A 13,692-nucleotide genomic window follows, 5' to 3' on the forward strand; every position below is an offset into this window, starting at 1 on the left:
TATATCAAGTGTTAACTCTACGATAAAAACAACTCTATTGACAAAGAAGCTATGTCAAAATAAAAACAAAATTGTTTAATCGCAACATTGAAGGTAAAAGACGTAGAGGTATCCAAGAAATCGTTTATTTTCCCTTGGATTTCGATTTCGATTAATACAAATACGCTGTCGTTTTTCGTAAAAAGTGATCTCCAATCATAGCGTGCGACGGAAAATGTCTCGTTATCCTCATGCAAAATAAGAAGACTGGTCGGGCTGCTCTTAAATAATCTAATTGCGTATTTGCAAAGAACGTTACAGCAACGTTGTTCGTAGGCCTATCTCTTCCTTAAAGAAAAATATACGAGTTTTGATTTAAACGGCAGGCTTCTCGTTATCTCCCAAGTTATGTCACACCGACGGGCGGAATCAAATGCAAGTGAACTTTCTATGAACCTCCTCCGCTGCGCTGCTAACCTTCACATGACCCAGCGAGCTCTGACGTCACCGAGTGCTCGGGTCCCCTCGCCAAGAAGTCATGGCAAATGCAACTTTGAGACTGATAAATAATAAAACGCGTTTCATGCGCCATCATACACAAAGCATTTCCAAACAAGTCAAACATTTACAATTTATATATTTTATTTAATCTGGAGTTTGTGTTTGGAAATGTACATGTACACCGATTGCATATTGATAGTGGCAATGGTGATAATGTTTCTAGAGCGATTCTATATAGTAGGCATGGCCTAGTATCTCATATTTGTAGTTAATTGTTATAGCTGTACAAATACATATGTACCAATAAAAAAAAAATAACAATCTATGTTTTTTTAATGGGTGCCTCACAATTAGTTTAGGGTAAAGGACAGCCGGGAAATCAAAGCAGATATTAAGGAAGATCAATTGGCATTACACCTAAAAGCTCTTAAATTAAACCTCTATATTCTGCAGAGTCCTCATCCATATCCACTTTGACAGTGTTGGATGTAAGGACTGGAGCCAAAACAAACATAGGATAAGGTAGTTAATCCGCACAGCGTTTTGCTGTTGACGTTGGATGGACATAGGCCGACTAAATAATAATAAAAATAGTTTTGGTTAAATGGTATTCTGACTGGTCTACACATAAACATGCAGTTTGTTCAATTGCAAATGTTTCTATTTTTCCTCATAAATTACTTCTCTGCAATCCGACATTAAACAAGAGTAACATTTAGAACTTTGATTTAAATCAACCTTCATTTTTATTTATTCTACTTATTCACCCATATCCACCTTGCTAACACCAACAACATAGCTATAGGAGGAATATGAAATGGGAAAATGACACAAGCCTACGCATTACATTCTTATTAACGTCAAATGTACTTTACATTACAGTGTATGTGCAACACACAAGACCAGTGTCACGCGGCTTGAGCAAGCGGGGCTGGGGCTGTTCCAGCGTTGAAACAGGCTGATTACCTGCAGTATCTCCCACACACCACAGTAGGGAGGGGGGTCATCCAGAGGACAAGCGTGTCAGACATTCCTGGGGCCCGCTGCTTCTGCCAGAATTGAATTCAAGTCCTATGCACTGTGCACATACAACACACACACACACACACACACACACACACACACACACACACACACACACACACACACACATACACACACACACACGCCTGCATGCACACACACACACACACACACACACACACACACACACACACACACACACACACACACACACACACACACATGCTTGCATGCACACAAACACACACACACAAACACCCTCCAAATACCATAAACATTCTGGATATCATCATCATCATTGACAACTACAACAACCACTAGTATAAAACACAAACCGACCTGTCAAACATGTTAATCTGCACAGTTCAAGTGTTCATTTGAAAAGTCTATTATTTTCTGCCCTGTACTAATCAACATTTCATTGTTTATTCATCAGCAGAATGTAGTCGAAGCATAGGTGTTCAACAAAAAATGCCTGACCATCTCAGCCTTATTTGCTTTTTATAGAATATCTTCATTACAATCCGAAGATTATCTGAAAAATCTGGGACTAGTTCCCAGATTTTGCTTGAAATTATCCTGTGATCAAAGAGCAAGTGAAGTGCAGTTTTAACGTATTTGCATAACTTTGAATACAGAGCATCAGAGTATCTCAACAAAAAATAAAATCTTGCCTGCGTGAAAAAAACATATGCAATTGACCATAGGCAGTATCTATTTTGCTTTTAGTCTCAGTTGATTAACATTCCAAATGGGAAATTCAATGGCTTTACAAGATGAAACTTAAAAGCAATCCAATGTTTTATGTGTGGATTTTACAACAGGTTGTAAACCTGGACTCAGAGTAAAGGGTCGAGTTTTGGTTTTATTGGTGCCGTTGCTTTTGTTGTGGACTTTTGTGAGCTGACACAATGACAGGAGCAGGGACTGTTAGAAGCTGGTTGCTCCATGGCCATTTGACAAATTATGAACATTGTTATTTTCAAAAGCAATGAATAGCTCAAAATACACTAAGGCTAATCAAAGAGTATGCCTAGCCTCTATAGTTTGTCCTCTGGAAAATGATTTAACTTGTCAAGTCAAAATCTAGACGTGTGACTGGCAGAACCCCAACAAAAACCACTACTGCAATTGCATAAGGTTAAGACCGAAGGTATTAACCTGGTATCTGGAATCAAGAATCATGAAATCAAAGAAAGAGGATATAAATCACCTAGAACGCGTGCCGCCCAAGTGAACCATTGCATTGGTATTCATCAAAACACACTCAACGTGTATTTCAGCCTGCTTGGATGAGCTGTCTAGCTTAGCAGGTAGACAGCTCATTTGAATGAGGCTAGGACGCCTCGGTTAGGCTCCTCAGAGAGCCCTTCTTCCGTATGGCTCATCACCACACAGAGAAACTACCCATCTGGTGCACCGTCCTTTGAGAGAAAGACACACATGGATAGATGGTTTTATCTGACCTACTTAGGATAACAAAATATATTCGTATACTTTTGCAATTATAGATCATCCTTCTGTTTATATTGTATTCCTGAGTCTGAAATTGTTCCTTTCTGTGTGTTATGGTTTAATTCATGTATGTCAGCTTGTGACAGATGTCAATAATGCTCTTGTTATGATTATGGTTTACCATACATTAAGAGAATTTGTTAGGTAAGTCATGTAACAGGGTTTAGTATAACTCTGACCTGATGGTACTAATTAGGCATGGCAGTAAAATCCCCATTGTATGATGTTGTTCTCAATGGTAAAAAAACCCCACTGTAAACGTGACGTAGTAGAAGTTGTTAACTAACTTAGCTGTAAAGTAATGAGTTAAATACTATATAAAATAAAAGCATATTTAATTACTGACAATGATATTCTCAATTTCTATAACATAAAATGCTAACTTTTAACATAGCGTACAATGGGTTGTGGTGTCTCCAAATTTACCAACCAATTTTATACAAGAGAAAAGAGAAGAGGCAAGCCAAGGAGGAATGATGTGCATGCACTGAATAAGTGTGCACTTTTTCTGGAAATGCAAAATAATGGGTAATGTAAGGTAATATGCATGTTCCTGAAAGTTAAAACTCCTTTCTCTCATGCAAGTATGTAGGTGTGGCAAGGTGTACAATAAGAGTTCCAGGAAGTGGGGCTTGCAATTTTCAAGATTTATTTAATTAAAAAATATGACATCACAACATTTAAAAAAAAAAAAATCAATTCAGTTTTGACAAAGAAACATGCTTGCTTGACATATACAGCCATGTTCAATGTTTACGTTCAATATGACGTTCGGGTATTCTACATGAAGTTGTTAGATTTGCTTCACACCAACAGAGGTACTTTATCAGGGAGGGGCTTTGGAGAGTCTCGTGCACTTTCCCCGATAGGAGGAGGGTCCCTTGCTGCGAGAGCGCGAATGCATTTAGGAAAGGTGGATACGCTTCAATTTCACGCATGTGAATTGTTTATTTCATCGTGGAGTTTTAACAACGAGGTGTTGCAAGGTAGCACATGGCTAACTATAAAAAGCTTTCATTCCATTGTACGTTGACTTTGGTCCACGTACAATTCATGCCTGAACACACCATCGTTCAGGCTTACAATTCAATTCATTGCAGCACATTGGCAATCCCTACTGCTTAATGATTGATTAATTTATTATACCTTATAACCTTGGTGAATATGGAAAGGTTTCCTATTTCCTGTCACTTGTTACAGGTGACACATATTCTATTAGACTGCATTTTCCACCCGCTAAAAAAATGGTTCCCCTTTTCCCCCCCCTCAAGCATGTTTTTACGACCTTTATATACACGTCAAAGAAGTCTTCTCATTGACCCTGTCCAAATTGTCATGCACAGCTGTCACAAAGATGTATTATCATGATGATAACTAGGTACAGGATTATCAGTTTAAGTAAACCGACTAAACAGATAAACAACACAGTGGAAAAGATGTTCATGTTGTTGATTTAGTAAATATTTATTTGCCCAATATATATTTTATTATTATTAGGTTTCCATTTAGATAGCACTTTATTTATATTTGTTCTGACTTTTTGTATTATTTGTATGTACATCTCATTGTCTTACAGTCTTATTGTACATGCAGCTAGTGTATTTCTTCAAAATGTTTCCCGTGTGGAAATTGCATTAAACTGAAAAAGACAATTTCTCACGTTGAGCACACGAATGCGTGACTCGTTCATTTCGTTAGAAAAACAGGAAATCAAAACGCGCTGCAAGTAGAAACAATCCCGCATGGGGCTCTACCTCATGAGACGTTCCTAACATTTAAAGGGACAGCGATCCCTGAACAACCAAGACAGTAAACGATATGCCTACAACAGTGTATAGACAACACTTAACAACATAGGTGAATTATGATTATATTACACTCACTACACCCTTATGATTGCAGATCAACAAAAGTGTGCGGAATTCAAAAAATCCAAAGATTTTTTGAATGCCTGCTACCACAATAAACAAATAGCTTGGTAGAGAGAATGATCGACACAATTCAGCAGCGAGCTCTTTGTTATGTTCTTTAATAAACCTTAAATTTGATACTTATGTGTCATTAAATGCATATGTTTAGATTTGTTTTAGGGTATGCCTTTCCACTGAAATGGCCTATGGATTATTATAAATACAATTTAAAAAATACAAAGATTACCCTGATCATAAACGTCAATATTTGGAAACACATCACACAGTGCATCATTTTTCTTCATTAGAATCAGTTGCATTGCACCAATACTGCCTGCCATAGAACGCGGCTGCAACGTGAGTACAGTGGAAGGTTACGTCCACATGGCCTTGGCTCCGCCCCCAACATCCTAAAAGTGTGTCACTGGGTTAAAGTGAGGGCTGCGACCCTGCCAAGGGGAGTGGCCGATCAATGGATCACATGAAGTACACCATTGAGAACATTCAGTTCTCTTATCACTACTGGGAAAGTCAAACAATAAAGGAGTTTCTACTACGTATCCGCACCAATAGTGACCGTTTTTTCCTGACTACAACTCGAGAATCTGCTACAGACTTGCTATTTCAAAATACAACTTCGGGACGGCGATAAGCGGGTCGATCTTTGAAACGACGCAAGTCTGCACTAGACTGTCAAATTGATAAACACTGGCGAAGTCGTGACTCGTGACAGCAGTGTTCAGCGAGCGTATTGCTTCCTGTTGACAATGCAGCAATCCAAGATGCCTGAAGATAATGGAGCAACCAAGCCAGGTAAGACATCAAACCTCATTGAATGACGTTGATGCATATAAAGTGTCCAAGAGTTGTGCCATTTTCACCATCGAGTAGGCTACAACGTATGTGTCATCAAGTGTTGTTAAAATAGCTTTAAACGTAGGTTTAATGTTCCTGGAATACATGGGATCGATTGATGAATTCTCCGAAATACTGCATAAATGGTTGTTATTTTTATTCAATCAGGTATGACCCGTGCATCATTCATAAGTTGTCTTTATATATATATATATATATATATATTCTGAATCAATTTTTTTATGAAGTGATCTATTCAACTCAGATCCTGTTTTCGGTGCGGTTTTCCAGTGAGATCAATGGGTAATATTCCGCATGTCGTCCGTAAAAAAAACAACAACAACAAGTGTTCCGCTTTCTAGATCTCACATGGACAGAGTAGCCTAGACATGTGCCACTGTGTATCACGGCAGAGTACATGTTCCGCAGCTCTCTCTCCCAATTGGTCGAGATTAATCTGTGACGCGCATGTTGTATAATCCGCGCTCCGCGTCCCGGTGCAGACGTAGACTGCAGGTCCACGTGAGACGGACAGTAGCTGTGACCTAGATTTCCCCCTTCCACTAAAACACAAAAGATCCACATGTTGGTGTATAGTGAAAGCGTATAGTCATGACTTGGTTATGTAATCATGATGGGCAATAAGTAGAATAAGTACTAATTTAAGAGACGATCGAAAATAAAAGCAAACTCAAATTTTGGATTGTTTGGTCGACAGGTCATTATCAATCCTACTTTACATCTCGTTAAATATTCCGTTTGATTTTGTTAGTGTACAATTGTATTTGTCTATTCTGGTGTTCTGGTGGTGGTTAGTGAGGTCCCCCCTTCACTGTAAAGCGTCTTTGAGTGTCTAGAAAAGCACTATATAAATTCAATCCATTATTATTATTATTATTCGATAAGACGAGTTTTGTTTTTTCTAGATAGAACAAAAAACGTCTATTTATATTTTAATGGCAATAGGCCTAGGAATTATTAGGTCAACCTGTCGGTAGTATCCGTTAATATAGTAGACTACGCTGACCATATTAACACCTTATCGCTTATTCTTTTTAATTTGACTTTGATTAAATGCATAATTGAATTGACACGGGTCAAGGGGAACAAGCCCTTCTGTTTGTCATCTGATCCGGTCATTTTTTTTATTCTTTGATTCTTTTTGTTTCACTGGGGTACTGTGTGAATCATATAAATGATGTGGAAAATGTGGTGCCAGAATTGCCACTCTTCATCCCTGCTTTGAGGTGGACCGAGAGTACATTTATTTTCCTATTATCATTAAATTCTCAATCACCCTGTTCCCGCCCTCTCCACAGGGGGTGTCATAGCGTACATCTCCTCTGGCTCCGCCTCCAGCCCTGAGTCTTGCATGAGTGACAGCTCCAGCAGCAGCTACCTGTCCAGCTCTCCGGCGATGTCCCGCCCCTCACTGCCCAGCCGTACCGTGGGCATGCTGGTGGACATTGCGCCAACGACCAAAGCAGGCCAGCACCGCGGCCCTGGGGGCGAGAGGTCCAGACGCTCGTCATTGTGCTCTTCCTCCTCCAAGAGCAGCCTCACCAGTAAGCCCACGCCCTCGCTAATCGTAGCTCTACTAAAATCCTAGGCAAATGCCGGAGTTACTAAAAAGGAGTTGACAATGTATTCTAAATGCAAAAGACATAAAAAAATGGAAAAATATTATTTCTAACTTGTAAGACCAATTCAAAATAAATAATAATAATATATATAATTATGTTATGAACAAAGAACATAAAGTGTTAAAGCTAAACCAATACGTTGGCGTGAACCATGGAACTGCTTTAACCGGGCTAACTGAGTGTCTCTCCTGCCCCTCGGTTGTGTATGGCAGAGATCAACGGCCTGGTGCTGCTCTGCAAGGTGTGTGGCGATGTGGCGTCTGGCTTCCACTACGGCGTGCACGCCTGCGAGGGCTGCAAGGTGAGGACACACAAACACATTACATACGTGTTGTATTCGGTCTTATCCTTTACATGTTGTATACGCATGTATTTAATTAAATTAAAAATGAAACAGATCTTTTTTCTTGTAACATGCAAACACAGTCCTCTATGACTCCTCAAGCAGGCCCCTCAGTGACCGAAACATGTTCTTACGCTTCTCTCTCGGCCCCTCAGGGATTCTTCCGCAGGAGCATCCAGCAGAACATCCAGTACAAGAAGTGTATGAAGTCGGAGAACTGCACCATCATGAGGAGCAACCGCAACCGCTGCCAACGGTGCAGATTTAAGAAGTGTCTGTCCGCAGGCATGTCAAGAGATGGTAAGGGCCCCTCCAGGCTCTGTTATTGCCATCCCAGCTTCACACATCGTCTGTGAAGAAGTGTCTGGTTTTATGGAGACCGGGAAAATGCCTTCGGGAACAGTTAGGGATTCACCCGTCTTGAATAGTTTTTGTTTGTGTTTTGGTCTCTTTTCTTCAAGTAATAGTATTTTTGGGTTACCTGGTTGGGTTAGCTGGTTGTTATTTTCCAGTTGATAAACCAAACATCTTTGATCTTTAACAGATTATATACACCATGAGTTACTTATTTAGTCATCTATCGGTCATGGTCGTTTAACAAGAAGTCTTTTTAGATCTGGCAGAAGTTGTAGAGCTTTGCCTCTATTGACCCAAGTTAAGACGGATGACCGTTTGTTGAGTTCATAGAGTTAAAGTGAACATAGGACCGGTTGATAGGAATCACACTGTTGTGCATCTAAAGAACCTTTCTGCTAACTCCTTCCCTGCAGCTGTGCGCTTTGGTCGGATCCCGAAGCGTGAGAAGCAGAGGATGCTGCTGGAGATGCAGAACGCCATGAACAACATGATGTGCGGCGGCAGCGGTGGCGTACTGCCTGGCCACCAGAGCACGACACTTCCTTTTAAGGCCATGGCCCTCCACACCAGCAGCTTGCCTTCCTCATCGTCATCCTCTTCATCCTGCTCCTCGTCGTCCTCCTCCTCCTCGTCCTGCTCAAGTCGATTCTCAACCCGCTGCCCCCAGGGTGCCGAGTCAGTGGTTGCCATGGACACCAGCTCCAGCTCCGCTTCCTCCTGTGGCTCCGACAGCGGCGAGGACGAGACTGTCAACATAGTTACGGCGTGGCCACGGGAAAGTTTCACCAACAGCAGGCAAGGGTCACCGGGGCTTGGGTTGCCCGGCCTGGTCGCTGTGGAGACCCCAGTGTGTGACAACCATTTCGAAGTCGAGCAGACCAGATGGAACTGTTGGAACAACAACAACATCAATGTCACAACAGAGGGACACCAGCAACGTAACCAAGGCAACAGCCAGCGTGTCACCAACACAGCTTACAGGGAAGAGGGAGTTGACCACCAGCAGCAGCAGCTCAGCAGCACCCCTGGTGGTGAAAGGTCAGATGACGTCCACAGCCTTCCACAAGACCAGCACACCTTTTGCGCCCCAAGCATATCCAATGGCAACAGTGGACCAATCAACAGCCTGCACAACAGAGCTCACTTGGTGAGTGTTTGGTAAACAAGCTAAATCTTTTTCAACACCAAAGTTAAATTCTCATAAGTGGAGGCAGGATAGTTTAGGCTGGATTAGAGGCTTTAACTCTCAGCCATAAGGTTCTAGGTGCAAACCCAAATGTCCACATTCCAACTGTAGGCATCCTTGAGCAAGTTGCCCTAACCCAAACCTGCTCGTGCAGCTCTGACTTGGAGCTAAAAATGGTTTGATGGTTCAGGTGTTGCCCATGAACGACTCACACGTGGAGCCCAGGAGGCCCAGCCAGGAGATCTGGGAGGACTTCTCCATGAGCTTTACTCCGGCTGTGCGCGAGGTGGTGGACTTCGCCAAGAGGATCCCGGGCTTCCGCCAGCTCTCTGAACAGGACCAGGTCGGCCTGCTGAAGGCCGGCACCTTCGAGGTGAGCCACACCTTCCAAAGCTCCTCTGTAGAATTAAGATGAACATATATTTCATGTAGTGTGTGCTGTTGAAGCCTGCCCCGGCTCAACAATCAGAGCCGACGTCATCCCTGACGGCCACCGTCGCCCCCCTTTGTAACGATCCCTGAATGTGCTCTCCCTCCGTGTCTCCAGGTGCTCATGGTTCGCTTCGCCTCTCTGTTCGACGTGGCCGAGCACACGGTGACCTTCCTGAGCGGGAGGCGCTACAGCCTGGGGGCCCTGCGAGCGCTGGGCACCGGCGAGCTCCTCAACGCCATGTGTGAGTTCAGCGAGAAGCTGGCGGCTCTCCGTCTGGACCGCGATGAGATGAGCCTGTTCACTGCCGTCGTGCTAGTCTCCGCCGGTATGAACCCCCTCCCTACCTACCTACCTACCTGAGGAAGAGTTTATTGTTTCATGTTGATTCCTTGATTTATTTATTTATTTCAAAAGAGATGCAGCATCTCGTTTTTAGGGGGTCCTCGGGTACAAAACCTAAAACAATCAACCTAGGAACGTCAACAAGGACATGCACATAGGGGTATCTTCCATAGAGCATCGTGGCTTATCCTTTCGTCTCTTCCCCCCTCTCTTCCCGGTACCAGACCGCTCTGGGATCCAGGACCTGGACTCTGTGGAGGCCCTGCAGGACCACCTGATCCAGGCCTTGCGGGACCTGGTGACGAGGAACCACGGGCACAACGGCGCCACCACCTTCACCAAGCTGCTGCTCAAGCTTCCAGAGCTGCGCTCGCTCAACAGCGTGCACTCGGAGGAGCTGCTCTCTTTCAAAGTGCACCCTTGATCCCACCCAGGTTGTGTCTCGCCTTAGCTTACCCTCAAGGCCTGGGGTCGTCCCTTCCCTGGGACGACCCCAGGCCCTTTCAAGATACGGGCGCCAGCATCATATCTTACCTTCTCTTACCGTAAGGACTGGGGTCCTTGCCCTGTCTTACCCTAATGGAGAGATTTTGAGAAGGACCAGTATAGGGCATGGATGCTCTGTCCCCTGTGCGCTTTTAGATTATGATTAACTAAGCCACAACCACCATGACTATATTCGGATGATTCATATGATGCACACCCCCCCCCCCCTTCTATTTGAACAATTTAATTGCTTTGTGTATTTTTTTTTGTCCAAAATGTATTTTAAAGTTTATTTTGTATTACAAGTTTTGTTTAAGTAGACAAGAGGAGGACGTGAGGAGTCATCCTCTTGAATATCAGATGTACTGTATTTATGCATTGAAATGTTTAATTTGCCGGTTGCTTGTGGCAAACACAAGTAACCTCATTTCAATGTCAGAGCCAGGCTAAGGATAAAGGGGTGCTAAGCTAGTTTTAGCGGGGCTGAGGGTGGAATGGCTTCATGAAATGAGATGAGAGCAAAAAAAAGTTTGAAACTGTAAAAGATTATATTTTAATGCGAAAGCCATTCCAAGTGTATCGGCTCAAAATGAATGTGTCAGTGAGACTGTACATACCTTTTTATGTAGAGAATGATTTGTTTATATTCAGTAATTTTTACTTGAATTGCGATTCATATTCACCTTGGCAAGCAAGCTATCAGAAAACGTTTCAAAGGATGTGTAATGATTGCTGCTAACTCATTGCTTGCTAACCGCCGTACCCTCATCAGAGTAAAGTCATGTTACCACAGCAAAAACAAACAACATTCAATATTCCAGCTTCTAGGTTTTAGCTTTCCATTTGTTCAAATGCTCTAACCCATACTGCATACATGATCAATTCTGGTGCAAGTCCATCGCTGGGTAGGATGCTAAAGGTCTTATGTGCTGAATTGCTGACTGCTAGGCCAACTCAAAAGCCCTACCGTGTCTAGGTGTCTTTATCACGAGTCTCACATTTGCTGACAATTAGTTTAAGAATTTAGGACTGGTAGGAATGATTCTTGTACATTTCACATAATTTGAAATAAATAGGTATATGTATGTGTGTATACAGAAATGTGTATCCAAGTATGTTTCTTCCACAGGCAACACTGCAATATGTATATAGATGTGCCATTCATGAACATAAATATATAAATACAATAGTATGAAATAAAACACAAATTAAGCCATGTGATCATTTTGTCTTTTTCTTGAAAAACAGTTCCACCTAATTTTCATAATTTCCCATGAACTGGGTGACCTAAACAAACAAATATTAATGAATAATTCCAAGTTCATCAGAACATTAATGCAGAAGTTCGCAAATGGTGGAATCTTTTTTCCCAAAGATTGATGTTTAATTATACTTATTGAAGTTATGATATAGTTTTCATATGTTTAAGAAAATAAAACCTATTGTCGCTGTACATAACACATAATACATAATGGATGACATTTAGTTTAATCACTGACAGACATTAATGCAAATAACAAATCTGAAACACCGACAAGTTCTCAAAAAAGGATTAAGTGATAACTTTATTTGTCTAGTCCTTGTTAAATTGCCGTGGTGGCAAATCGTTTTTGGTCACGTAAAGTTGCACCAGTAACCACTAGATGACAACACTAGTTCCTTAGGCTACAGTATTTGTGGACAGCTAAATCCAGGAGTTCATTGTAAATGTCTTGAATACAATTATTAGAGGTGCATTTCATTACTCACTTAAATTTGATTGTCTCTATTTCAAAGCCACATAGTGATAAATTACCTTCTCATCGAAATCAGGCATGTTACTGACTAGTGTGGTAGAAAATAATGAAGGTTTAAAAGGATATTTGCCAAATGTTAGAGTATATTAGTGGAGAGGAATGTACCAGCAGGGGGGAGAAGGACAGGCGCAAGACCTGTTCTATTGTTATCCAACACAACTCAGAGAGTTCAGAGTTGACCAGCAAACACTCACACAAGACATCCCTCTGTAGTCAATGACATCAGTCTATCTCTCAGTTCACTTAGATACAAGTATGGTTAACTTAAAGGGGACATATCATACCACCAGGTGTGAGTGTGATTAGCCATTACAAGCAGGTTTGAAAATGTGCAGCATTGTGACATCACAGGTTGGCGTGTTCATCTATCCGTCACACATCTAGATGGACACGCCCACCTGTGACGTCACAATGCTGCACATTTTGAAAACGGCTTGTAATGGCTAATCACACTCACACCTGGTGGTATGATATGTCCCCTTTAAAGTATGAATTATACAAGAATATAAGGTTAATATATTTACAATGGAGCCAAATGTTAAACACTTGTTATTACCTGGCTTTACTTGGTAGTAAAGCCAGCCTTCTGAGGAACATTTACATGTGTTCCTCATTGACGTGTTACAAAAGTTGTGCCCCCTCATTTACGTATAAGTTGCCCCTCAAAGATGGCTGGCTCACGTCACGGTGAGAGGAAACGTCCTCCCATGGTTTCTCGTCAGGCTTTAAAATGTATATTCTGTAGGCTCCAAATTAGAGTTAAAATAACTGATCCATACCCTGGTTAAAACCAGCTTTAGGATTAAGACTGTATATGCAACAGACAAATAAAATGGCATTGTTAACTATTACAACTGCATATTTTACTGTTTAAATTAATATTGCTTTCACAGGGCTCATCTCTTAAACTCATATGATAAGTCATGGTGATTTAAGAACAGGTTAATAAGCAAGGCGATGAATGGGTTTTAATCAAAGACCTCACTTCATATAACTGTAATGCATAATATGTAAACTTCATATAACTAATGTTTAATATGTAACTTTTTTTATCTAATGCTTGAATGTATGAATGTATGTATCCATGTGGGAAGCAAAGTTAAATGGTAATGAGGGGGGCTAGGGTCCAACTCCTTGTGTGTGGGGTAGGACCAATAGATTAGAAGCTCTGATTGGTCTAGAAAATCACAGCTTTAGTTACCTCTGAGATCCCGAGCCAAAGAGCTCGGTTCTTTTGCAAACAAACTCAGGTGATGTTGTTACTATCTGTGGTGACAATAATGCCTTGATCATTCAACCCTAGTCCTTCTCAAACCTCTCGTA

At 41.6% G+C, this 13,692-nt stretch overlaps 1 protein-coding gene across 1 annotated transcript; it reads left to right on the forward strand.

The window, feature by feature from the left end:
• The first annotated feature begins 5,429 nt into the window (after positions 1 to 5,429).
• nr1d2a (nuclear receptor subfamily 1, group D, member 2a) lies at positions 5,430 to 11,767 on the forward strand. Its single transcript, XM_079749018.1, has 8 exons — positions 5,430 to 5,741; positions 7,103 to 7,348; positions 7,639 to 7,727; positions 7,925 to 8,069; positions 8,540 to 9,273; positions 9,503 to 9,685; positions 9,860 to 10,070; positions 10,312 to 11,767. The coding sequence occupies exons 1-8, from the start codon at positions 5,696 to 5,698 to the stop codon at positions 10,509 to 10,511; spliced, it is 1,854 nt and encodes a 617-aa protein (XP_079605144.1). The 5' UTR covers positions 5,430 to 5,695; the 3' UTR covers positions 10,512 to 11,767.
• The last annotated feature ends 1,925 nt before the right edge of the window (positions 11,768 to 13,692 follow it).

The sequence above is a fragment of the Pollachius pollachius genome, assembly GCF_949987615.1.
Source record: "Pollachius pollachius genome assembly, chromosome: 1".
Classification (NCBI taxonomy): Eukaryota; Metazoa; Chordata; class Actinopteri; order Gadiformes; family Gadidae; genus Pollachius; species Pollachius pollachius.